Source organism: Pelobates fuscus, chromosome 5, assembly GCF_036172605.1.
Source record: "Pelobates fuscus isolate aPelFus1 chromosome 5, aPelFus1.pri, whole genome shotgun sequence".
NCBI classification, from domain to species: domain Eukaryota; kingdom Metazoa; phylum Chordata; class Amphibia; order Anura; family Pelobatidae; genus Pelobates; species Pelobates fuscus.
In genome coordinates this window covers 357,051,603-357,075,677 of record NC_086321.1, presented here as the reverse complement: position 1 = coordinate 357,075,677, position 24,075 = coordinate 357,051,603, and the positions used below count along the sequence as shown (strand labels likewise).

The following is a 24,075-nucleotide window of genomic DNA, read 5'->3' as shown; positions in this document are numbered from 1 at the left end:
AAGGGAGGAGCCATTTTGTGAGGTTCACTTCTAATTTCCTACCCGGTTAGTTTGTCCCGCCCACCCTCCCTGTATAATTATGTTTAGATAGAAGTTATCCCGTTTTTTCACAGCGGCGGGATAGGGAGCTGAGAGAGAGGACATAGGCTCCCTATGAGGAACGTGAGGAACATGGAAAAAATTGGAATTATGGTCAATGGTGGTTTCGAGTCCTGGAGGTGGCTCAGAACCTGGTGGGGCAGGGGTATCCGGGTATACCCCTGCCATGGTTACTTATGGTTGGCACTTGTTCGGTTCAAGTTGGCGAGGTTGGAAAATGTCGTTATATATTTGTATTTGTTATGTTGGGGGTCATTGCCCTCTATTAAAAAGAAGGATACGGATGAGAGGGGCGGAAGGTGGGGGCAATGACCCATGTTTATATGTTAATTTATTTAAAGCAATATTATCGTTATATATTATATAAATTATTTAATAAAGCTGTGGACAAATTTTCCCATATACCAGGTGTCAGTGTGTTATTGGGTTAGGTATGTGGGGGGGTTTTGTCCAAGGTTCCGCCAGCCCATATGGCGACTATACACCGGTCAAGATAACCAGCATAGTTTGGGGATTGTTATCTAAACTGTGCGTCGCTACGGTTTCACATAATATCTGGGAAAGAAAATGCCCTACAGGGTTGGGTTAGCACATGTCGGAGACTAACAACAAGTAGAAGCACAATCAGGTATGTGGATTACTGTCTAAACTGTGCTTCGAGACTACGGTTAAAGACAATGTAAAGAGAGCGATATGCCCTTTAGTAAGTTTAAAGGGAAGTCTTATCTCCTGCTCTCCCCCTTTTCTTTTCTCCCCACCCCGCATGTCTTCATTCTATGTATGATTGATAATCTTAGTGATCAGCAGAGGGTGCTGGCGAGCTGCATATTGCCCAAAGAGATTTATTCTATCCATTGCTGTGCTAATGTAGTTTAAATAACTTAGCTTGTAGAGCAATGCATTAATCCTATATGAAGTTACATAGCCGGTAATATAAAACAAATGTCTTTCTTAACTAAAAATTACAAGCATGATTATTCTTTATACAATTCCTTTGTTGCTGTCAATGAATAAGTCCTTTCATGTTTTGCTTTGCCAAAATGGTATCAAATTTACGCAATACCCGTTGTATCCATCAGCACATCCTTGCTTGGCAAACAGTTCAGAATTCCTAGAATATTTGGACAGAGTAATCTATGGACCTACTATGTTGCGGACTGACGTCTTTTACTTCTGAATCTTTACTGTATTTTACACGTGCCAGAGTGATAGCACCTGGCGTATAATTACTAAACTGTCTATGGGCCCAGTTGGAAATATTTGTGAGTCCCGTGAGTCTCTCTTCATGGGTGAAGATTCCCAGTTTTAAGTTTGGGTTCCAAGGCCACAAATGTTGCTTCTTCGCACCACACAAATTCTCTTCAAATCTGTTACACGGGGCAGTTACAAATACCCTCATGCTACTAAATAGAGCCATCCTACCAGGCATGAGGGCTGAGATACTTGCATTTGTATAATAATCAATTGCTTGACAGTTTTTCTGAATTCCAACAAAATGCAAACTTGACTCCGTCTGAGACATTTACAAATCACAGATTTTGCACAACAAGCCACTGTGAAGCAAGTCCCCATCACCAGCTTAACCTTTTTTTTTTTTTAAATGTACTTGAAGGAAACCACACAGGGATAACTTACAGTAAATGGAAAAGACTTACATATGTGGAACAATTGGATGCCGACCTGGGAGAGGAGCTGGAGGGAGGGTACTAAGAGGAGATCTGGGGGGCTTGCTGTAAAAAAAACCTGTGTGTTTGTGTCACTCCAGGAGCAATCATATAAAATGCCTTTTCGGTGGTACCTCACACCAGTCCAAATGTGTTTTTTTTTTATGGATAGATCCGCTTCAGACAGCTGTTGGCTCATGTGTGGAGGCCAAGGCACTTTGTGCACATGTGGTGGTGTTACCCCAAGGTCACTAGGTTATGAGGAGAAATCTGTACATTGGTAGCCAGCAGCATCTTTCGTGGACCACTAACCCTGGATCATTGAGCTCATCTCCTATCTAGACATTTAGTTTTTCAAGAGAACAGACGCTAGTATGCAAAATTTCCCCAACAGCTAGATGAGCCCTGGCTCAATTCTGGATGCAGAGCAATATCTCCTCTTTTTTTTTTTTTTGCTATGCGTTAATTCCATTTATTTATTTGTGAAAGGAGGATGTGAAGAGAAAATTTATATAAAATCTAGTACAGCAAACCGGGTCTCAACAGAAAATCAGAACAATTAGAGAACTGAATGTCAGAACTCCAGCAGCTACATCAACAAACGACAATTTTGATTTAAGGTACTGCTGTTATATAGGTACTGCTGTTATATACCGCTGTGGATTTTAATGTATCTTTTAGTCTCACACTAGGGGATATATCACTATTGGATTTCCCCTATAGTTTATATTGCCAAACAAGACATATATCCTCCCAGAGAGTCTGTACAGCAGGGTCGGCAACATAGCTCTACACCCGTTTGTGCTTCTTCGTGAATTTATTTTCCACCAGTGAGTTATCTTGATATACTCTATTGAGACACTATTTATAATGACCGCAGTTTAACTCCAGTACCATATCGGAATTTCTACTATGGTTAGGTACTACAATCCCAGCTATATATATTACTTACGGATTTTACAGTTTTAGCGCGACTTGGTTTATTTAATTTTCACCTTTTGTACGGAGCAGTCTGTACTTATGTTCCGTTTCTCTTATATATTGGTCCACATATCGGATGTCCCTATAGTTTTACTTGGTCCTCTTTAGAGGCCTTACTACTATTTATTTTAGTGGACTTTATACGTATGTGCACATAAAATATATATATCATTTTCTATGAGATTAAGGAACATATCCCCAGGTTTTTAATTCCTCACCTTTATGTGATTTTCACTAACACAACTTTCTATGGTGTTTCTATCCAGGGTAAGCTTTATACCTATTATATATATTTTCTTTGCTTAATTTTAGTTTAATAAAGGTTATTACCATTTTCTTTGTTACGTTTACTTTAGGAGGTAATCTTCTAGAGTGAGATTGAATCCCATTCACTTTTGAGTGAGTGTTTTTTTCTATCCCACTCTTTCAGTTGGTAGTTAATTACTGAAAGACAATCGTATAACACAGTCGTTATACTCTGTATTTCATACTCGTTTTGACTATTAACACACATGTGTAGTGTGACGGACTGCTTGGCACCCCAACCGGGTGCCTCCATCAGTCCTAGTGCTTACCGAGGACTCCAAGCACTCCACCAGACACCATAAGCACTGTAGACCCCCACGAACCACTGCAGCTTGGTTGGTGTCTTGCTGTCCACCACCCACCCTGGACCCAAGACCAGGATCGAGCTTTCCATGGGTGGACCTCTCCTACTCCAGAGAGTGTAGCAGGAACAGCTCTTATAAGAGCTAGTGATTAGAACCCAGGGGAGTATAAGGAGTATAGCAATCGCCAGTGTGAATAGAGCTGTCCCCTCCACACAAACATGAGACTCTATGATGAGGGTGAAGAGGAACTGATTTTAATGGTGCCACACTGGCCTTTATGCAAGTCCCCAAGCAAGGGGTATGCCCATATGGACCCTGTTGGGGACAGGGACCCAAACTTACAAACCAATAATCAGGGCTCGAGTCCTGCAGGAACACGTGGGAACGGCGTTCCTGCCAGGGGCGGGCTGGGCCGGGGGGCAGGGAGGCAATTGCCCCCCACGCCGCCCGAAATTCTTTTAGGACCGGCCGCGGTGGGCCGGCCCTTTAAATGCTGCAGTCGCCGAGCGCTCTGTAAAGAGCGCTCAGATGGCTGCAGCAGCTTTTCCCTCCCTCCGCTCCCCTGTAGCGTGGCCGCCGAGCTGCTTTCCGGTCCGCGGTCCCGGCCGGAGTGATGGGAAGGTGCACACTGAGTGTGCACTTCCTGTCAGTCCGGCCGGGTACAGAAAACAGAAACTCCTGTTCCGCGTGGAGTTCCTGTTTCCTGTAACCGGCCGGACTGACAGGAAGTGCACACTGAGTGTGCACCTTCCTATCACTCCGGCCGGGCACCGCGGACCGGAAAGCAGCTCGGCCACGCTACAGGGGAGGGGGTAAGAAGAGGGAAGGGGGGGGAATAAGAAGAGGGGGGGGAGGGGGGAATAAGAAGAGGGGAGGGGGGGGAATAAGAAGAGGGGAGGGGGGGAATAAGAAGAGGGGAGAGGGGGGAATAAGAAGAGGGGAGAGGGGGGAATAAGAAGAGGGGGGATAAGAAGAGGGGGGGAATAAGAAGAGGGGGGGATAAGAAGAGGGGAGGGGGGAGTAAGAGGGGAGGTGGGGGGAATAAGAAGAGGGGAGGGGGGATAAGAAGAGGGAGGGGGGAATAAGAAGAGGGAGGGGGGAATAAGAAGAGGGGAGGGGGGAATAAGAAGAGGGGAGGTGGGGGAGTAAGAGGGGAGGTGGGGGAATAAGAAGAGGGGAGGGGGGGAATAAGAAGAGGGGGGAGTAAGAAGAGGGGAGGGGAGGGGGGAGAGTAAGAAGAGGGGGAGAGTGAGGGTGGAGTAAGAGGGGAGGGCTGAGTAAGAGGAGGGGAGGGGGGAGAGTAAGAAGAGGGGGAGAGGGAGGGGGAGTAAGGAGAGGGAGTAAGAAGAGGAGAGGGAGGGGGAGTAAGAAGAGGGGAGGGGGGAGTAAGAAGAAGGGGTGGGGAGTAAGAAGAGCGGAGGGGGAGAGTAAGAGGGGAGGGGGGGAGTTAGAGGGGAGGTGGAGAGGGAGGTGGGGAGTAAGAAGAGGGGAGGGGGAGTAAGAGGGGAGGTGGGGGAATAAGAAGAGGGGAGGGGGGATAAGAAGAGGGGGGAGTAAGAAGAGGGGAGGGGGGAAAGTGAGGGGGAGTAAGAGGGGAGGGGGAGAGTAAGAAGAGGGGGAGAGTGAGGGGGGAGTAAGAGGGGAGGGGGGAGTAAGAGGAGGGGAGGGGGGAGAGTAAGAAGAGGGAGGGGGGAGTAAGGAGAGGGAGGGGGGAGTAAGAAGAGGGGAGGGGGGAGTAAGAAGAAGGGGTGGGGAGTAAGAAGAGAGGAGGGGAGAGTAAGAGGGGAGGGGGGAGTTAGAGGGGAGGTGGAGAGGGACGTGGGGAGTAAGAAGAGGGGAGGGGGAGTATTAAGAGGGGAGGGGGAGTAAGAGGGGAGGGGGGTAAGAAGAAGAGAGGGAGGGGGAGTAAGAAGAGAGGGAGGGGGAGTAAGAAGAGGGAGAGGGGGAGGGGGAAGGGGGAGTAAGAAGAGGGGCAGTAAGAAGGAGGGGAGATAAGAAAAAGGGGGGAAGAAGAGGAGGAGGGGGAATAAGAAGAGGGGGAGGGGGGAGTAAGAAGGAGGGGAGATAAGAAAAAGAAGGGGGTGAGTAAGAAGAGGGGTGAGTAAGAAGGAGGGGAGATAAGAAAAAGAGGGGGGTAAGAAGAAGAAGGGGAAGTAAGAAGAAGAGGGGGAGGGGGGGTAAGAAGAAGAGGGGGAAGAGGAGTAAGAAGAGGGGAGAGTAAGAAGGAGGGGAGATAAGAAAAAGAGGGGGGAAGGGGAGTAAGAAGAGGGAGAGGGGGAATAAGAAGGAGGGGAGATAAGAAAAAGAAGGGGGTAAGAAGAAGAAGGGGGAGTAAGAAAAATTGGGGGGAGTAAGAAGAGTGGGGAGTAAGAAGAAGAAGAAGGGGGAGTAAGAAGAAGAGGGGGGAGTAAGAAGGAGGGGAGATAAGAAGGAGGGGAGATAAGAAAAAGAGGGGGGAAGGGGAGGGGGAGTAAGAAGAGGGAGAGGGGGAGTAAGAAGGAGGGGAGATAAGAAGAAGGGGAGTAAGAAGAAGAGTGGGGAGTAAGAAGGAGAGGGGGGAGTAAGAAGAAGAAGGGGAAGTAAGAAGAAGAAGGGGGAGTTAGAAGAAGAAGGGGGTAAGAAGAAGGGGGGTGTAAGAAGAAGAAGAAGAGGGGGTAAGAAAAAGAAGGGGGGTAAGAAGAAGTAGGAGGGTTAAGAAGCTCTAAGGGACAGAAGGGACAGCTCTATAGGACAGGGGGCAAGACTGGGAGCTCTTTCACACTATGCGCACACACACACACACACACACACACAATGCATCCCTATACATACACAGAAACACACAATGCATCCCTATACATACACAGAAACACAACATGCTTCCCTTACACACAGAGAAACACACAATGCATCCATTACACACACACACAATGCAACCCCCACACAAAGACAATGCATCCTTTGCACACATACACAGAAACAGACAATGCAAACACACACACACTGCTTTTCTTACATACACACAGAAACACAATGCATCTCTTACACTCAATGCACACACATACAGACACACACCTTGCATCCCTTATGCATACAAACACAGATTCACACAATGCATCCCTTACACACAACCAGAAACACATAATACATCCCTTATACACAAATACACACTGCTTCCACTGCACACAAACACACTGCATCACCTGCACAAACTGGTATCCCTATACACTACATACCATAAGCACACATATTAGATCCTTTACAATAACACATAACACATCCCCTACACACTCCACTCCCTGTGAGCGAACTCATGGGTGGGTGGAACATATAAGTGGACTTATGAGTGGGCCTTATGGGCATACCCACCGTCAGGCCCTGGGACCCAGACCTTGAGCTGTGTAAGGGGCCCCAAAAAATGGAGCTGCTTCCAATTCTCCCAGAACATTGAATTTTGTGACCACAGTTGAAAACAGCCTCCAGAGATCCTGTTCTACACCAGACCAGTGGAGCCAAACTGCAGCCCATCATCATCCTCATCTAATTGTAAGTAGGCAATCTAGTATATTATTAGTGACACTAATCTATAATTTACCTCACATTAAAGGGACACTATAGCTTAACGAAGTGGTTCTGGTGTCTATAGCTGGTCCCTGCAGGCTTTTTAATGTAAACACACACTGTGTGCAGCACTGGTGTTAGTTCATATGGCAGATCATATGGGTGGGGCATTGTGATGTCACATGGGGGGGCGGCGGCAAATTTATATTTTGTCTAGTGCGGCAAAAATCCTTGCACCGGCTCTGATCCTGGGCAGGTGCACCAGTCTACTGGTGACCCACAGGAGGGGAGTGCACTGATTGCACTGCACTCTCCTCCTGCCCAGACCCGTCTTGACCGCAGTGCAAATGCCCTCTGCCCCTAATTTACAGTGGCTCACACTCTCAACAAGCAGTGCCTGGAGCCCTTTGCAGAGACGGAAACAAAGAGGTTCTGCAGCAGCTGGCCGTCCTGCAAGCATTACATTAAACAGCTGTTCCCCATGCAGCCACAGGTGGCGTTGTGCTGGGAGACTGTGATTACTTTCTCCCAGCCTACAGAGCAGCGCATGGGGGAGAGAGAGGAGGAGGCATGATTTAATCTTACAATAAATCCTCTAAGCAAACCTTTATAAATTTGGGGGGATCAGCTCTGTTTACACAGTTTATTGGTGTTTACTCTGATGTCTGTATTAATATTGAGGGATGTCTAAGTAGTAACATCAGTGTGTGTCAGCAGGGCCAGCCGTTAGGGTGGGCAAGCTGTGCGGTCACGCAGGGTGCCATGACAACAGAGGCACCCGGCGGCCAACACAGCTCACAAGTTGGGGACACCAGCATAATTAATTTAAACAATTCGCTGGTGGTCCACTGGTGCGCACCAGCAGTAGGTGCAGTCAGATTATATCCTCTCCCTCGTGGTTCCGGCGCTCAGTTAGTGAGTCAGAGCACAGGCTCAGAGATTCTCAGCCTGTGCTCTGACAACATTGAAAGTCAGAGCCGGGAAGGAGCGGGTATGGCAAAGAGCTACTGATTACCATAACATCAATATCCGTTATAAAACCAGGAAAAGGTGGGCATGGATGGTGAACTGATTTGGTGGCGCAATGGGCCAATTGACTGGTTTTGCCCCCCAGGCCTAAGGCTGCCAGCCCTCCCCTGGTTCCTGCACTTTTGTTTACAGCGGTAACGCCGTTCCCGTTGCTCCTGCAGGAACCCCCATGTTCCCCCTGTTATGGGGTCCAGTGGGGCTAAAGCCCGGCGGGCGGCTGTGGTGTGATACACGCGGCGAGGGAGCTGCTGGTCTGTCTCCTCTGCTCCTTCGTGCGCTGTCTACAGAAGCCGGAATATGACGTCATATTCCGGCTCCCGGCATTAATAGACAGCCCGCGAGGGAGCAGAGGAGACAGACCAGCAGCTCCCTCGCCGCGTGTATCAGGCACCACAGCCGCCCGCCGGGCTTTAGCCCCACTGGATCCCAGGGATAAGTCCACGCCAGCTCTCCAGGTAGGGAGGCTGGGTGGACATTTGTTAAGCATTTTGTAAAAATGTATGTTTGTGAGTGTGAATCTAGGAGTGTATATGTGTGTGTGTGTCTGGGAGTGTGAGTTTATGTGTGTCTGGGAGTGTGTGTGTGTCTGGAAGTGTGTGTGTGTGTGTGTGTCTGTGAGTGTGTTTGTCTGTGTGTGTGTGTGTGTGTATGTGTCTTTGTCTGTGAGTGGATGTATCTTTGTTTGTGTGTGTCTGTGAGTGTGTGTGTCTGTGAGTGTGAGCTTATGTGTGTGTGGCTGTTAGTGTGTTTGTCTGTGAGCGTGTGTTTGTCTGTGAGTGTGTGTGTGTCTGGAAGTGTGTGTGTGTGTGTTTGTCTGTGAGTGTCTGGAAGTGTGAGTGTGTGTATGTGTCTTTGTCTGTGAGTGTATGTATCTTTCTATGGGAGTGTGCGTGTCTGTGAGTGTGAGCTTATGTATGTGTGGCTATTAGTGTGTTTGTCTGTGAGTGTGTGTGTCTGGAAGTGTGTTTGTCTGTGAGTGTATTTGTGTGTGAGCCTGTCAGAGTGTGTGCACATGAATGTCATCAGTATGTGTGTGTGTGTGCGTGCGTCTATGCATACAAGTGTATCTTTGGGGGGGGGGGGGGGGGGGGATTTCGGGTGAGTTCCCACACTTTTCCCCCCAGGACTTGACCCCTGCCAATAATAACACATATACAATGTAATGCACTCCCACACATGGCATACAATCCCTCCCCTTTGCCTGGGAGATAATTGAGTCAGATACTGTATTAACCCAATTATCTCCAGGCAGAAAAAACACTGTCCCAGCTCCTATCTCAGAGCAATTCACCTCCATTGTAGATAGTTAATGTGAATCCTGGTGAACCAGAAATGAGGCTTAGAGAAAGTGGATACATCCTTAATTGATTTAATTGTACTCACCCTTAGAAGACCTACTGAATGCAGCAGGTATATTAGGATAGATCTGTACAGACCATCTAAAATAATTTATACATTTGAGAAACTACTGCAGATATGTTAGTCTTTTGGGTCACGGAAAACTACTGCAGATATGGTATCATATAGGCCACGGACACCGGATAATAGTTTATAGTTTCTTTGTATCCATCTTGTAATCCTTGGCCATCATGATATAACCAGAGGAAGCCTCTTTGTGTTTATAGATTGTGCTCACAAAGTCTCGGTAGGACCAGCTTAAAAAGTCTTCAGTGGGTAGTCGATTTTATTAACTAGAATTATAATGTATCTAATTTTGCTGCAAATCTCCCCTGAAAACATTATGAATAAACTCCTGGAAGGTGACAGAATAATTACCTAGATTAAACAACACATACAGAAATAAACCATACTAATGAGAATCTTCTGCCAGTTTTATTTCTATGTATTCAGTAAACCGATACACCCTATATTCCTGCCTATATGAAGTATTTTATCCTTTTTATCCCATGTGCTATAGTCAAAGGGAATTTTTAAGTATACTGTTAACCAACACTCACTGTCGTGGAACCACCATTGACCTTCATCTCATCAAGACCAAAGGGAAAACTTCAGTTACATCATAGCAAATGCACTCAAAGTATATCAAAAGCTGTCAGAAGCCATGCTTACATACATACACCTGCACTATTTGCTTGGACCGTAAGGTCATCCTCTATTATCCTGGCAGAAAGACTGTCCACAGAAATATCTGTACAGAATGCTTTTAAGTGACCCGGACATTCATTCCTTCTTGATGAAAATAGGGGTTTGTGGTCATCCTTAATAAAAGGGTCATTCAATAGTTAGAACAAAATAAATTTTTTAATGCTGGATTGTTCTTCATTATTTTAGATTTAGGGCCAGTGTATTAAAAAAAAAAATTTTTCTTACATCTAATTGAGTGGCAAGATTGTCTAGTGATTACCACTAGTGATGGCTTCCTGGCCAACCCAACAGAGAATCATTGGGACACAAGGCCCATGCACAGTATTTGCTGCAATCCTCAGTGTGGATGGTCTACACATATGGAGCATATCTCAATGTAGATGGTCTACACACGTGGAGCAGATCTCAGTGTGGATGGTCTACACACGTGGAGCAGATCTCAGTGTGGATGGTCTACACACGTGGAGCATACAATATATGTTGGATTGAAAGATGGAGGCTGCTGGAGGTCCAAGGTGTGCCATCTTATATACCCTCGTTTAGTTTGACCTGCACAGTAGGAATGAACTTTCATATAAATCTGTACACGCCTATGAGTTACAGACTCTTTTTCTGTGAATCCGTTGCCACCATTGACAACTGGAGTATGTTACGAATGTCATTACTGATGTGCAATTACCTGTAAGCACTTGCAGGGATATTGTACATATTTATAATAGTCTGGCAGTCTCTGGTACCTGTGGCCACCCAGAAATACCCCATTCCAGGCCTGGAGAGCATTGAGAACACAGGGCTCCAAGCCATGCACAATCCACACAGTGTCCAGTTAGCAAATGCCCTGCACAATAACTTCCTTCTTCTTCTCCTGCAGGACGGTGCCAACAGACATCTCAACACACCTCACCGTATTTTATTTTTCAGATGAATGCCTTGAGGCTGCAGCCCACAACCCTTTTGCCAGCTCCTCCATCCTATTGCCCCCCACTCTCCCATGCTTTGCTAGCTCTCCCATCAAGGAAACTCTCCCAGCTGTCAGTTTTACAACGAGGTGTCGTCAAATCAGCACTTTTATAAAATAAGATAAATAGGACATGCTATTAAACCTCTCAAGCAGCTCATCAAGCAGACTGTCTTCAGGGGCTTGGACTCTTCCTTTAACTCATGCACTGCCAGAGTTATGTGGCTTGTTCTACGTGATGAAGAACCTCTGTTTGATGAGGTTAAAATGTTGGCCTTTTTAGTTTTCATTTATGTGTGCGTATAGCAAAGTCAGGTATAACCTGGCCAACCAGATGTCTGTGCATTATGACAAGTGTAATTCACAAACATCTGGGCTGCTAAGGTTTTCCATGTCTGTAACGCGGAAAATTTCTTATGAACAGTCAAAACAATGAATTTCCTATCGTTGTTTAATTTCTTTATACTGGCGATGAAATATTTCACTGTATAATATTAAACGCTTTATATTAACCACGATCCATGCTCTGTATAATGAGTTAAAGCAAGCCTGCTGTAAGGGAAAAAGACAAATTAGCAAAGTGGATACACGGACCCAGAGCACGATGATGTGCAAGAACATCCTGCACTATATAATAATGCAGAGTATCTCCGCACTGGAAATGAACACGCTGAGCCCTAATCTAGATCTATCACTGTCACATACAGATCTGTCCAAGATGAGTGTGTAAGAGGATAATTACCCCGTATACGTCATCCCCTCCTTTCCTTTTATCTCCAGTCCCCCAGCCTAAGGGGTATATAAAGAAGTTCTTTTATATCGAGAAACTAAATCTCTCCTGCTCTTCGGCACATATTTCAGCACTTCCAGCGATCGAGTGCGCACTCTAAACCTAAATCTTGGAAACAGGGAAGAAGATCGAATATCCCAAAGACCGTAAGTAACTCTGTAACCAGCACAGAGGTACAGAATGCAATGTATATACAATTATTGCTCTGTTACATGACAAGATTTTAAAATGTTATACTTTATGACTTAACTCTCCTCCCACCTCACAAAAAATGTCTGTTGATAAGAAGTTAAAAAAAAAAAAAGGAATTGGAGGTACACCTAGTACCTCCATTTCTCAGCAAAGCTGCTGCCATAGAGACCAAAATTAACACATAATACAGATTAAGGAAAAGCGCACACACAAAAACACAGCTTTACATTTTACAAGGCTACTAAAAATCATGGGGATTCAGTTCTACCATAAGGTCATATCATGTTAAGCCCACCACTACGTCACAGTACCTCAATGGTGGTGGGTCCTACACTAATTCCAACATAGGAGGCAAATTCAATAATGCTCGTGCTAAATCACTGGAGTGTATTTAATTAATCTGTTGTAAGAGCATTGTGAAAATATATATATATATATATATATATATTGCAAACTGAAGTGATAAGAAACACAATTAAAAAAAAAAAAGAGTGTCAAAACTAAACAATTAAAGTGATAGTACTTAGATTTATATACTCACAATGCATATCGTATATCTGCTCTATACCAAATTAAAATTGTAATTAAAGTGACATTGCATTTGCTATCCAAAACCTCCTCAAATTTATACTTTCCTGTGGTCACCTACAAAGAGGCATCTGAACCTGGGGGCAGGATGGGGTGCTTAACCCAAAAGGAATCTGGTCTGGATATAGTTAAAAAAAAAAAAAAAAAAAAAGGAAATTGGGGGCAAAGACGGCACATGCATTGCTCAGCAATGGTGCTGCTGTAGAGACCAAAATGTATACAAAATGCAGATTAAGTTACTACACACACATGATAATACAGTTTTTAATTTTACACGGCTACTTAAAGTCACCTATCTCAGCAAACAAATATGGGGAATGTTAAATATTGTATCTTCCCCTCCCCCCCCCCCCCCCACCCCAATGTGAAATTATGACTGTGTGCTTTGTATCTCCCTTTCCCTCAGAACAATGCACTTGTCCCTATACCTTGTGCTGCTCCATCTCGGCTGGTGTGTTCAATGTGACATTCTGTATCCGAATTACAGGTATGTACCATCCTCACTGCTTTCACCAGTAGTCTCGGCAAAAGGCAAATATTTTTTGGAAGGGTCTATTCAATAAATAGTGACTTAGTTCAAAGCTGCGGTTTATTTTCAAAACCAGTAAATGTGAAGAATTGAAAACTGAACCGCAAATTTAAATTGAAAATAGACAAATAAAAAAAAATCTCCAACTCCATATTTACAATATGCTATTTTTTTTTTTTTTTTTTTTTTTTATTTTATTTTTTTTAATTCTTTATTTTTACTGTGCAAGAAGAATTACAAGTATAGCAAAAGTGCCACAACAGCACGCATAGATTAGTCAACAGATTTTTCAGATAGGCACGTAAAAACTGCACATTTTGTTTTTTGTATTACGTTGGAACATGCTAGATACAATTGAGATGTATAGTGAGGAAAACAAAAAATATAAGTGGTAGGCCAAAATAAAGGTCATGCGCTCGGTTAGGCTGTACGTGGCGTTTAAGTGGGCTATGTTTAACCATGTATTAGCCTCAATATATTTACTCAGGAGTTCTGAGGTTTAACATGCTCTTAAGATGGGTCTAGATGAGTAGTATCACCCAGGCTGGTCTGATTTGCGCTTGCTGGTGTAGGCCCTGGGAAATGTCCGTGGGACGGAGAAGCTGCCTCTTCGATATGCGTCGCTTCTTGTACAGCTGATGACTCGTTGGGCTAGATAGGGTTGTCGGGTACACTTTTCCGCCGGAGTGGGAGTTTGGGCAGAGTCAAGTGTTTGGTGTCCTGCAGGCCGCCCGGGTCGGGCCTCAGCTTGGCAGAGTCCATTGGGATACATTTTATGTCTGAGGAGGTCTGTCGCTTGGTGTCGTCTGCGCCCCTTCGTTTGGGCTGCCGCCTTGCAGAGCTTATGGTCAGCGGGCAAGCTTGTGGTCGGTTTGTGAGGGCATGTCGCTGTGTGTAGTAGTCCCTGTACGCCATGGTAGGTAAGCACTTTCAGCAGTTTTGTCCCATTACGTGCCCCGCTTACCCGTGGTATCTCTCGGTGGCGAGATAGTGTAGGCCTCGCTTGGTGAGCTATGGTGCGAGGTATGAGGGTCGCAGGCCTCTCCGCTACATCCAGGCTCCTACCCGCAGTGCTGATCTTTGCCGAGGGCTCGTTGTGGTGGTGGCCCGTTTCTCCCGCTGCAGTACACATGGCGTCCGCCATTTTAGGTAGTGCGCCTGGGTCCCCATGCGGGGCGACAATCTCCCTGGGCCTTGCTCGTGTAGCCTTTGGGTGAGGACCGGGATCACCCCCCCGGTCCATAGGGGGGGGAAGCGGGGCCGGTTCCGCCCGGGGCTGGGTCTCTGGCCGGGTGCTTTCTGGCAGGATAGTGGGGCAGCGGCCGTCTGCCCCACTCACCGCCGGTGAAGGCCTCGCCCGGTCTGACGGCGACCTTCCCTCCAGGGGACTGAAACTTGAATAGCCGGCCTCTCCCTGGAACCAGCACCTCTTCGGCATTGAGAACTGTTGCTGTCGGTCCGAAATTAACATTTTTTTGTCGATTTTATGCACGGTTTTGGCTGTAAAGTAGCAGGAGCTGCTCTTTCATGCGACTTTCCCGCTCGGCGGTCCGGCCCCGCCCCCTACAATATGCTATTTTAATCTATTTTAACCAGTTTCCAGGTTAATTGTACACTATTCTGTCTTTGGCGAATAGACAGAATTACATTTTGGCAAAAATAAGCGTGTTGGAAAGACAATCTATTTAAGTAATTAGGTGGGCGCCTCTGTAGCTCTATGTATATGGAGTTAGGCGTAAAGATAAAGGTGTACACAGATGGGATTGGGACTGTCTTTGTGCCATGTATGTTGTCAAGCCTTTAGATATTAATCAGAAACAGAATGCATTATAGAATAATAATGAATAGCAGACTTGTGATTTAATGCTTTTCAGCTGGTACGAATGAATCGATCTGTCCAGTATTTACCTGTGAAGCCTTATTCAATAAAAAAAAGACTCAACAAGTAAATCAGGACACATTGATGCGTTCAAGCACAAGTCTAGCTCTATATACACACAGGTACAGAAGTGCCCATTCACTTAAGTCTAATGAATAGCTAAGTAATTAGGAAAAAACAAGCTTACAACAGTATAAAAATGATACAATATAAATAATGTTTCATGAACCTTTTGTGAGAATACCGTCACTGCTACCCAATTTCTTGCCCAACTAACAAAATTAAATACCCTATCTCACTTCATAGGCAGCAGACTGAAGAATGCAGAATGAAAGCACCACACAATATGTTTTTTTAACAACGTGGATGCAGACAATTGGGTACAAATGGGTGGTGGTCCATCAGTCAGCCCCTGCTACTGGACAGACATACATGCGCATAGCTTGTTGGAGGCATTTGTCCACCCGGATTCACTACTTTCAAATATACATGTAAGATGTGCATAGGCGCAGGGGTAGGCAACCTTTTGCACTCCAGATGTTGTGGACTACATCCCCCATAATGCTTTTACACCCATAATGCTGGCAAAGCATCATGGGAGGTGTAGTCCAAAACATCTGCAATGCCGATGGTTGCCTATACCTGGCATAGGGGATTGAAATAAAGGAAAGGGCTGGCCCACATGTGCTCCTAAAATTACTGTTGTGTTGAAACACTTGACATCTTCTGTAGGCAAATGGCTGCCTTAGCCTTATGGGAGTTGTAGCCTAAAAGCACCTTGACGTCTATTCAGATAAGATTCAACTATCACCATGCAGTGTACATACAAAGACAATGAAACAGTTGGCATCAGATCAGAAACACAGTAACGATTAATAAAATATACCATTAATAAAAATTTTATATCAGTGTAAACGTTATCAGTCCTTACCTAATGTCATAATACATGTAATACTTAAGAAATATAATAAATTAAAAAAACTTGGGGGGCGGGGCCTGACCGTGGAGCAGAGAGGACGCGTGCCTCCAGAGCTCCGGCACAGGGGACCACATTAAACGAAATAAAAAGGAAAATAAGCGACTAAACTAAAACTAAAGGTTACCCGGTGTAGGGGCACGACGAGAGGAATACACAGATACCTGTCAAGCGACATTCCATGAGACGTACACCAGATACCACGAAACGGCCTCCAAGCGTGGCAAGCGCGGGAGAGGCGGCTGCTCTCCTGCCACCAAAAGTGGCTGGAAACATGGCCAGGAGCCCTCGTTCCGCCCCCTATGGCCCGGCGGGGGTTATCCCGGGCCACCCTCACAAGAGCCCGCGGACAAGCCGACCACACACAGAACGGCCACAAGGTCTAGGCGGCACACCTAAGGCCCAAAATATGGCAGACGCTTCGCTTACCACCGTTTCCTGCACCGCCGCCAGCGAAACCGAGCTCAGACTCAACAAATTTTTTTAAGCATTCTGGGCCAAGCTGGAGGCACTTCAGAGACCCCCGGAACCGGCAACAACACCCGACGGCACACCAAGGGGTCGGGCACAGAAGGCCAGGGAAAGGGGCATGGAAGTTCTCCCGAACTCCCCTACCAAGGCGCCCAGGCAACAGAGAGAGGCTGAATTAAAGGCTGCTGCTCGGAGACACACTAGGGGCAAACGTGGTACGGGAGCAACAACCCGAAAGAAGGCAACGCAAGCTTGCAAACAGCAAAGGCCACACCGCCTACAAACAATGGCGATACCACAACCCCGGAGAATCTCAGCACCATATGGCCGACCGGTAAAGCCGGAAAAAGCAGCGACCCCAGAGCACTTGCAGCGGACCCACAGCGGCTCACAACTACAGCCAAAAGTACGACCTACGACCGGGACTATGACTTACCCAATGGACGAACCACACCACCCCACGGAAGACACAGCTGCCTGCTCTCTCGGATCACCGAAAGCGAGACACAGAGCACCATACCGGGACGACATTGTTGCCCCGCAAGGCATCGGCTGACGGCAGCACTACTTACTGTATAACCTACAGCTATGTTTGAACCATAACGTTGATAATCTGATACTATGACACCCCTTCCACTCTGTGTCTATCCCTTGGCCCCCCCCTTCCTGCCAGGCTCCTCTGGATCCTTAATTAAAGCGAGCACCCAAGCAGGTGTAAATAAGGCATAAGTATACCTGTTTGACCCCCTCAGGAACGCAAAGTCATGTAGTTAACATAATTGTAAACGTGACCTAACTCCTCATAAACTTGTCTAGCTTAGCATGTCTAAACCAACTCATCGATGTTATGTAGTTAGTTACTCTCATGTTTTCCTAAAAGTAAAATGTGCTGTTTAATCTGCCACACTTTAAAATACTAAAATGTTATGAAAAAGCCTGTAGCAGCTGTTGTGGCTCTACAAGCCTGTTGTTACCTCATGCACAATAAAAATAAAGAATAAAAAAAAAAAAATGTAAAAAACTTTAACGGCCTAATATTATCTATAGCAATTACGCAATAGTGCCACCAATATTATACAGTTCAACGCTATAGCCTGCAACCCCCAATCCCAATTAAACATATCTATCCAATATACCCTGGTAAGAAAATTAAGGAGAATGTTGGGATGGAGGTGAACACGGAAAGTATAAATGTAACCAGAGCTGTATATAAATTGCAATAGCAATATAGTGAAACAGATGCTACCGGTGACTGTTAACCCTGTGTATTCTTTGCTATAAGCCCGACCAATGATATTCTCTCTTTATGAGATGAGATAAGAGCCAAGTGTACCCTCTTGTGAGTTGGGTCACGATGACATCTGTTTGAAGACATTCTCTCTTCTTTCTCCCTCTCGATTGCTCTTTCTCTGCCCATCCATAAATCCTTTCATCTTCATGATCACGATTGTATTAACCCATACAATATCACGAGGCTGGAAAATGAAAGAAAGATGGAACGCTTGGAAACTGATTATTGGAGGTTCAGTAAAGAAAATCCCATTGATTTGACGGTGTATGTTGTGCTTTACACCTGACTTATTATTTTAATGTGTTTCAATGTCGGCTTTAGGAAGATATACAGCGGCTAGTGTTCATGTGTCTATACTTGTTTTTTTAATCATGACTTTGCGGTGGGATAGTCTAGATAAGCCCTATTTTTAAATTGTGAAGAATTTATTAACAATTTACTAAACTGTAAATTGTGGTGAACTAAACACTGTATTTGATACATTTAACCCCTTAAGGACACATGACATGTGTGACATGTCATGATTCCCTTTTATTCCAGAAGTTTGGTCCTTAAGGGGTTAAATTAAGATAACCAATTCAGGAATATATAGCGTAGAGCAGGGGTCTCTAAAAGGTAGACCCCCAGATGTTTTAAAAACTACAGCTTTCATAATGCTTTGATATTCTAAAGCCATTACAAAGGTATGCAAAGCATCATGGGAGTTGTAGTACTTCAACATCTGGGATCTATCTTTTGGGCACTCCTGGTGTAGAGTATTTAACATGGTACTCTGTATTACAAATGTACTTTTTTGTTTTCTCCCTAATTGACTGTAACACAGGCTCCTGCATACATCTTATTTACTAAACCAGGAATTATGCCGATCTGCAAGCTGATTGCATAGGTGTGACTGAAATAGATAAATTAGAGCAAATAGGGAGAGAGAAAGTCTGTTCCCATTGCCTATATTAGGTTCACATAAACAGTGTAAAAACTGAACTATACTTTAATCATTGGGTAAGAGACACCAATCTGGAAAAAGAAACTCGGCCGTAGCTGTCTAACTAGACAGTAAGTCAATAGTGGCAGCTAGGGTAGAGGGCTCCCAATTCTCTGTGGGTTACCCCCGCTTTTCACTCTGTTCTCATGAGATCAACAAACTTCGACCCTTCGGCCATCTCTCATTAAGATAAATTAGAGCATTTCAGCTCAGCAGGTTTAAAGCTCGGTTATTTAGGGCTAAAATGGGAAATTCCTGTGTCAGTTGTTCACAATTTTTCGCTGGGTTTCTCAAAAAACTTCAAATTGTAATTAAACTCTATATTGCAAAATGTGGGCAAAAAAACGCCAAACTATGACCCAATTTTTTGTTTTTGTGGCTATTTAAAAAAAAAAAAAAAAAAAAAATGTAGATGCAATTTTTTCGCAAGATGATACAAAAGGAGTGACCATAAAAATAACACGGTAAAATTAGAACAAATCATTCATTTTACCTCTGGTTTGTAAATGTTTCCCTTAGTGAATATACATAAGGGAAAAAGTAAACAAAAACGGCAGGGGTATGTTTATTATTCTAAGCGTTCAAAGAGCGCCAGATTATTTTACAGTTATACAGTGGGGGTATACAACAGAAAGTAATTGTATAATTAAATAAATGCTGACAGACAGGACGGGTGAAGTAGGCCCTGCCGAAACAAACTTAAAGAAGCAGTCGCAGGAATTTAAATGCTAAAATTGAAGCAACTCTACAAGATAAACCATTTATGTTATTTTTTTTTAAGAGAGGGAACAGCTTGTGATGTGTCTATTCTTATTAACGCACATTATATCCTACAGTTATAAGCAGAAGCCCAGATCTATCAGAGAGATATACTTGCAGACACAGGGCGACGATCCCATACAGAGTAATGACCGATCGATGGATGAGCAAGAAGAAGACTTTGTAAGGGGACTTTCGGACAATAGGTGAGTTTCACGATCAATGTTTTATTTGCTCTCAAAATGAATTTAACTGTGACAGCTCTGGAAGAGAAAGTCCTCCAATTACAGTGTTGGTAAGGTAGCTCAGTTGGTAAATCTCCCGACTACAGAGCTGGTTTTAAAAAAAAAAAAAAAAAAAAAAAAAAAATCAAGATAAATTCAAATCCAAGGTCGATAAATGAGTATCAGCAATTTGGTAATAATAACATCTATTATTATTCAGCTGCTGATTTGGTTAATTCTAAGGGGGTGTGCTGAAAATTGCTTTGAGTCTCACTGGGAGAAAGGCGCTATATTCCATATGCTCAATATTATCTTGAAATAATATTAAAAAGTATACGTCTTACTATACACGTGTTAATGGGGTATGAATGTTTAAGGACTCCAGCCAGCCGAGCAAGCAGGGGAAAAAAACCAAATGGGCATTAATGCATGTAAAACATATTTCCTTTATTTCTTCATTTATAATTCAAAGCTAAGACTGCACAACAGGGGAAGACACCACCACGCTGATCCTATAGTGTTCCTTTAAGGGTTTACTTTTCTGTCTATCTAATGACTTTATTACCCCCGTGATTAAAGGATATTAACATGTATAGCTTGGAGGAAAGACGAGAAGGGGGGGTATGATAGAAACATTTAAATACATAAAGGGAATCAACACAGTAAAGGAGGAGACTATATTTAAAAGAAGAAAAACTACCACAACAAGAGGACATAGTCTTAAATTAGAGGGGCAAAGGTTTTTTAAAAATAATATCAGGAAGTATTACTTTACTGAGAGGGTAGTGGACGCATGGAATAGCCTTCTAGCTGAAGTGGTAGAGGTTAACACAGTAAAGGAGTTTAAGCATGCGTGGGATAGGCATAAGGCTATTGTAGATATAAGATAAGGCCAGGGACTAATGAAAGTATTTAGGAAACTGGGCAGACTAGATGTGCCGAATGGTTCTAAATAAATAATAAAATAATAATAATTGAAAGGGAATTTCACATTTAAGCCCAAAGAAGCTGCCCTGGAAGCATAGGTGACTTGGAGAATTTGTCCAATTAGCTACTTTGGCCTTAAATCTAAAATTAATTTTGCATTCATGACAATTCTCACCTTACTAAATAGCCCTGTTTTGTATTTAGCACACAAATGTAGCTATAACACGTTTTTTTTTTTAAACATTCCATTTGATAGACCTGTGCTGTGACATCACATCTCCCTTCTAAGAGGGCACAGACAAGGCACTTCATGCAAACTAAGCTAAATTTCCCATGATCCCTTTGTACAATAAATCATGTCTGTTCGCAAGTTTTGTTAGTCTGCCAGCAACAAGTTCCTCATTACTAATATCGTACATGACTGAACCACAGTTTAAAGGGAAATTATTGTTGGTAAACTTGCAAATCCCCCCCCCCGCCACCCAAAAAAGCAAAAGTCTTGCCTGTGCGCATTTTAAGAAGAATTAGGTTCGCCAAAGAGATATATGTATTTTTATAGATTACTTTTAAGGTATGTTGTACAAGTGTCAAGAAAACAAATAACAGCAATAAGCTGCAGTGCAAAAGGTGCATTGGGGACCCAATAATAAATGCTGTGGGAAAATTGCACCTGGGATAGGTGTGGATACAATTACAGAAATGAAAACCACAAAGTGAAATTAGTTAAGTAAGTCGCAGTTCTAAGGGTAAGAAACATGTTTGAATTAAGAACTCACCCCTGACCAGCGAGAGGAGACCAGAATTCTACCCTCTCCTCTGCAAGAAAAATTTAATTTATTGCACAGATATGACATTCTCCATTCTAACAGTTCCATCTTAAATTTCAGGGGTGCAGAGTCTGAGGATCATTGAGTAACTGTGTCACCACTGATATTATAGAACCCATACTAGTATGTTGAAATATCACAGATGCTGCAATAAGTATTAAAACATGTTTTTGTATGGCAAATTATTTTTTGGACGCTGTCCCAGAACGACTAAATCTTATTAATGCAGCTTCTCCGAATAGAGGTAGAAGTAGATTTTTAGGAAGCTTCCCCAGCAGAGATCTGAAGAGATTGATAAATGCCAAGAATATTAAACATGACATAATAAAAACAGATTTCTTCAGTCTGCAGTATATAGAGCTTTTGTGGATCTGAAAGAATCCACCACACTGCTGTTTGTGTTTTAAGATGATAGCCATTTAATATACAGTGTGGTAAAAGAGATTTGTCAGACAGAAGGAAAGCAAAGACTATATTTCTCCCATATGAATCGTCAAACACCAGGTTAGCCTATGGTTTAAGAATGAGAAAGAAACTACGTCAGACCGGAGTAAAGTTTCATGAATCAAAATGATTGCAAACATGACAATAAGGAATTAAGACTCACTGTGCTTAACAAGCCTTTTGACATGTTACATAAACCAAATTATAGAACATTTTTGTTCAATAACTAGGATGGAGAGGCATGTGGATGCTATGTTCACCAATACCTACAGAAAGTTCCTGGGCCAGATCTCAGCCAGACGGTACTTACAGAACATGATGGGAAAACGACTAGGGTAAGTAGGAAGTGGGGAAACGGGGAAACGGGGAAACCTTATTATCCACGGTTTCTGAACACTCATTGTGCCACAGGCAAGACAACAAGGAATGGAAAGGACTGCAGCTTGGTGACAATGACAAGACAATTAGAGATGCTTTGGAGACTCTTCTGAGGGAAAGGTGAGCAGATATGATTTTTAGTTCCTACGGTTAAATCCTATAATCTAGTACAGATGTTTCTCATAATCAAACTTTTTTATTTTTTAGTCGCCAAACACCAAATGTCAAATTAGGCCATAATAGCAGAGCTGGTTGGAGGAGCTCATTAGACATTATCTCCAACATTCTGCTACGTTGGTACTTCATTTCAATGCCTTATTGATTCACTAGAGCAGAGGTGCTCAATGGGTAGATCCCCAGATGTTGGACTACAACTCTCACGATGCTTTGCATGCCTTCAGAATCCCTTATCATGGAAGCAGTACTTTTAAAACATGTGGGGATCTACCTTTTGGGCACCCCTGCACTGGAGCTTGTTAAATTAGCTGTAAGGCACTTGGCATTATCAGTAACACACATTTTACCTTAATCCTCTTAACTACAAGTTCATCATTTATGGAGGTATTCTTTAAGGACCCAGTTGGTCGGGGGCAAAATCTATGGATAGATTTTCTCTTAACATATGTTTGAAAGTGCAGTCTAGACCTGCTAGTTATTCTCCAGATCGATGTCTTGGGACAAAAGTAACCACTTCCATCGAGGGCACCTCCTAAAGGCAGCAAGCTGCCCTACTACTGTTAACAAGACCATGGTGCCAAAGCAGCACCATAGATTTGACGAGAAGAGCTGCTTGCCTAACATTTGGTTAACTACTCCTTAATTTACGTTAAAGACATTATAATATAGCATTGCTGAGTCAGTCATTCTGATGCTAACAGTAATGAAAAGCACCATGTGCCACTATACCTGTATTATGTGTACCGTGAAACATGCAAGTCTGTTTGAGGGCCATTGTTTCCCCCCCCCCCCCCCCCCGCTTGTTTGTTTGTGTCAGCCTGCTTGTGTTTATTTGTAGACGGGTCCATCTACATGTTTTGTACTTGGATACCAAAGAGACAACATGTAACAGCTCTGTCTCATTCCAGTGAAGGTCCTGAAAGGAGAGAAGAGCAGCCTCCATACGCCTGGCTTTAGCAGCTACCCCGGTGGAAAGAGGAGAGAACTGCACTGTTAAGTGAAAACCACAGGCAGGGATTAGTGAGGTTTAACCACCTGAAGTTGCTGAAAAAAAGAATATAATTGCTATGTATATTCAGATGGCAGATGAAGGCTTAACTCCTTCCTGGTGTGCATATAAATATTGTCTCATATCATAAGCGTCCATGCTCTTTCCATGAAATAGTTATGGTGTATTTTCTCTGTTAGAAATAAAACATTTTACTGAAAATATGCTGTTTCTGCCCAATTTATGGAGAAGATATTATGACCTCATGTGACAAAATTGTGACGTCGTGTAGTGGCTTTGAAGAAACTTAACCCAACTGTAGTGAAAACAAAATTATATATAAAAGGTTAGTCACTACAACACCTGGTGCTCAGTCTGCAATGAAACACTACAATGAATACTAGTGAATGACCCAAAACTATTTTTCTAGTGTTCAAGAAACAAAATACTTGAACTAATATATAATATCTAACTAATATAACAAGAGTACTGATTGCTTACACACACACACACACACACACACTTACACACTTCAATGTTCATAGGGAAATATAATGTAGCACATTAGTATTACCTATAAATTATTATCAATGTAAAAGGAAGTTTTAGAAAAGAAAAATACACTTTTTTTTATACTATGAACACTTCTCTTTATATAACTCACA

The 24,075-nt window shown here is 43.5% G+C and overlaps 1 protein-coding gene across 1 annotated transcript; it reads left to right on the top strand.

The window, feature by feature from the left end:
- The first annotated feature begins 11,471 nt into the window (after nt 1–11,471).
- On the top strand, nt 11,472–23,561 carry GHRH (growth hormone releasing hormone). The gene is made up of 6 exons (XM_063453338.1): nt 11,472–11,924; nt 12,965–13,045; nt 19,523–19,651; nt 22,098–22,202; nt 22,279–22,365; nt 23,331–23,561. The coding sequence occupies exons 2-6, from the start codon at nt 12,969–12,971 to the stop codon at nt 23,377–23,379; spliced, it is 447 nt and encodes a 148-aa protein (XP_063309408.1). The 5' UTR covers nt 11,472–11,924; nt 12,965–12,968; the 3' UTR covers nt 23,380–23,561.
- Nucleotides 23,562–24,075: the final 514 nt, after the last annotated feature.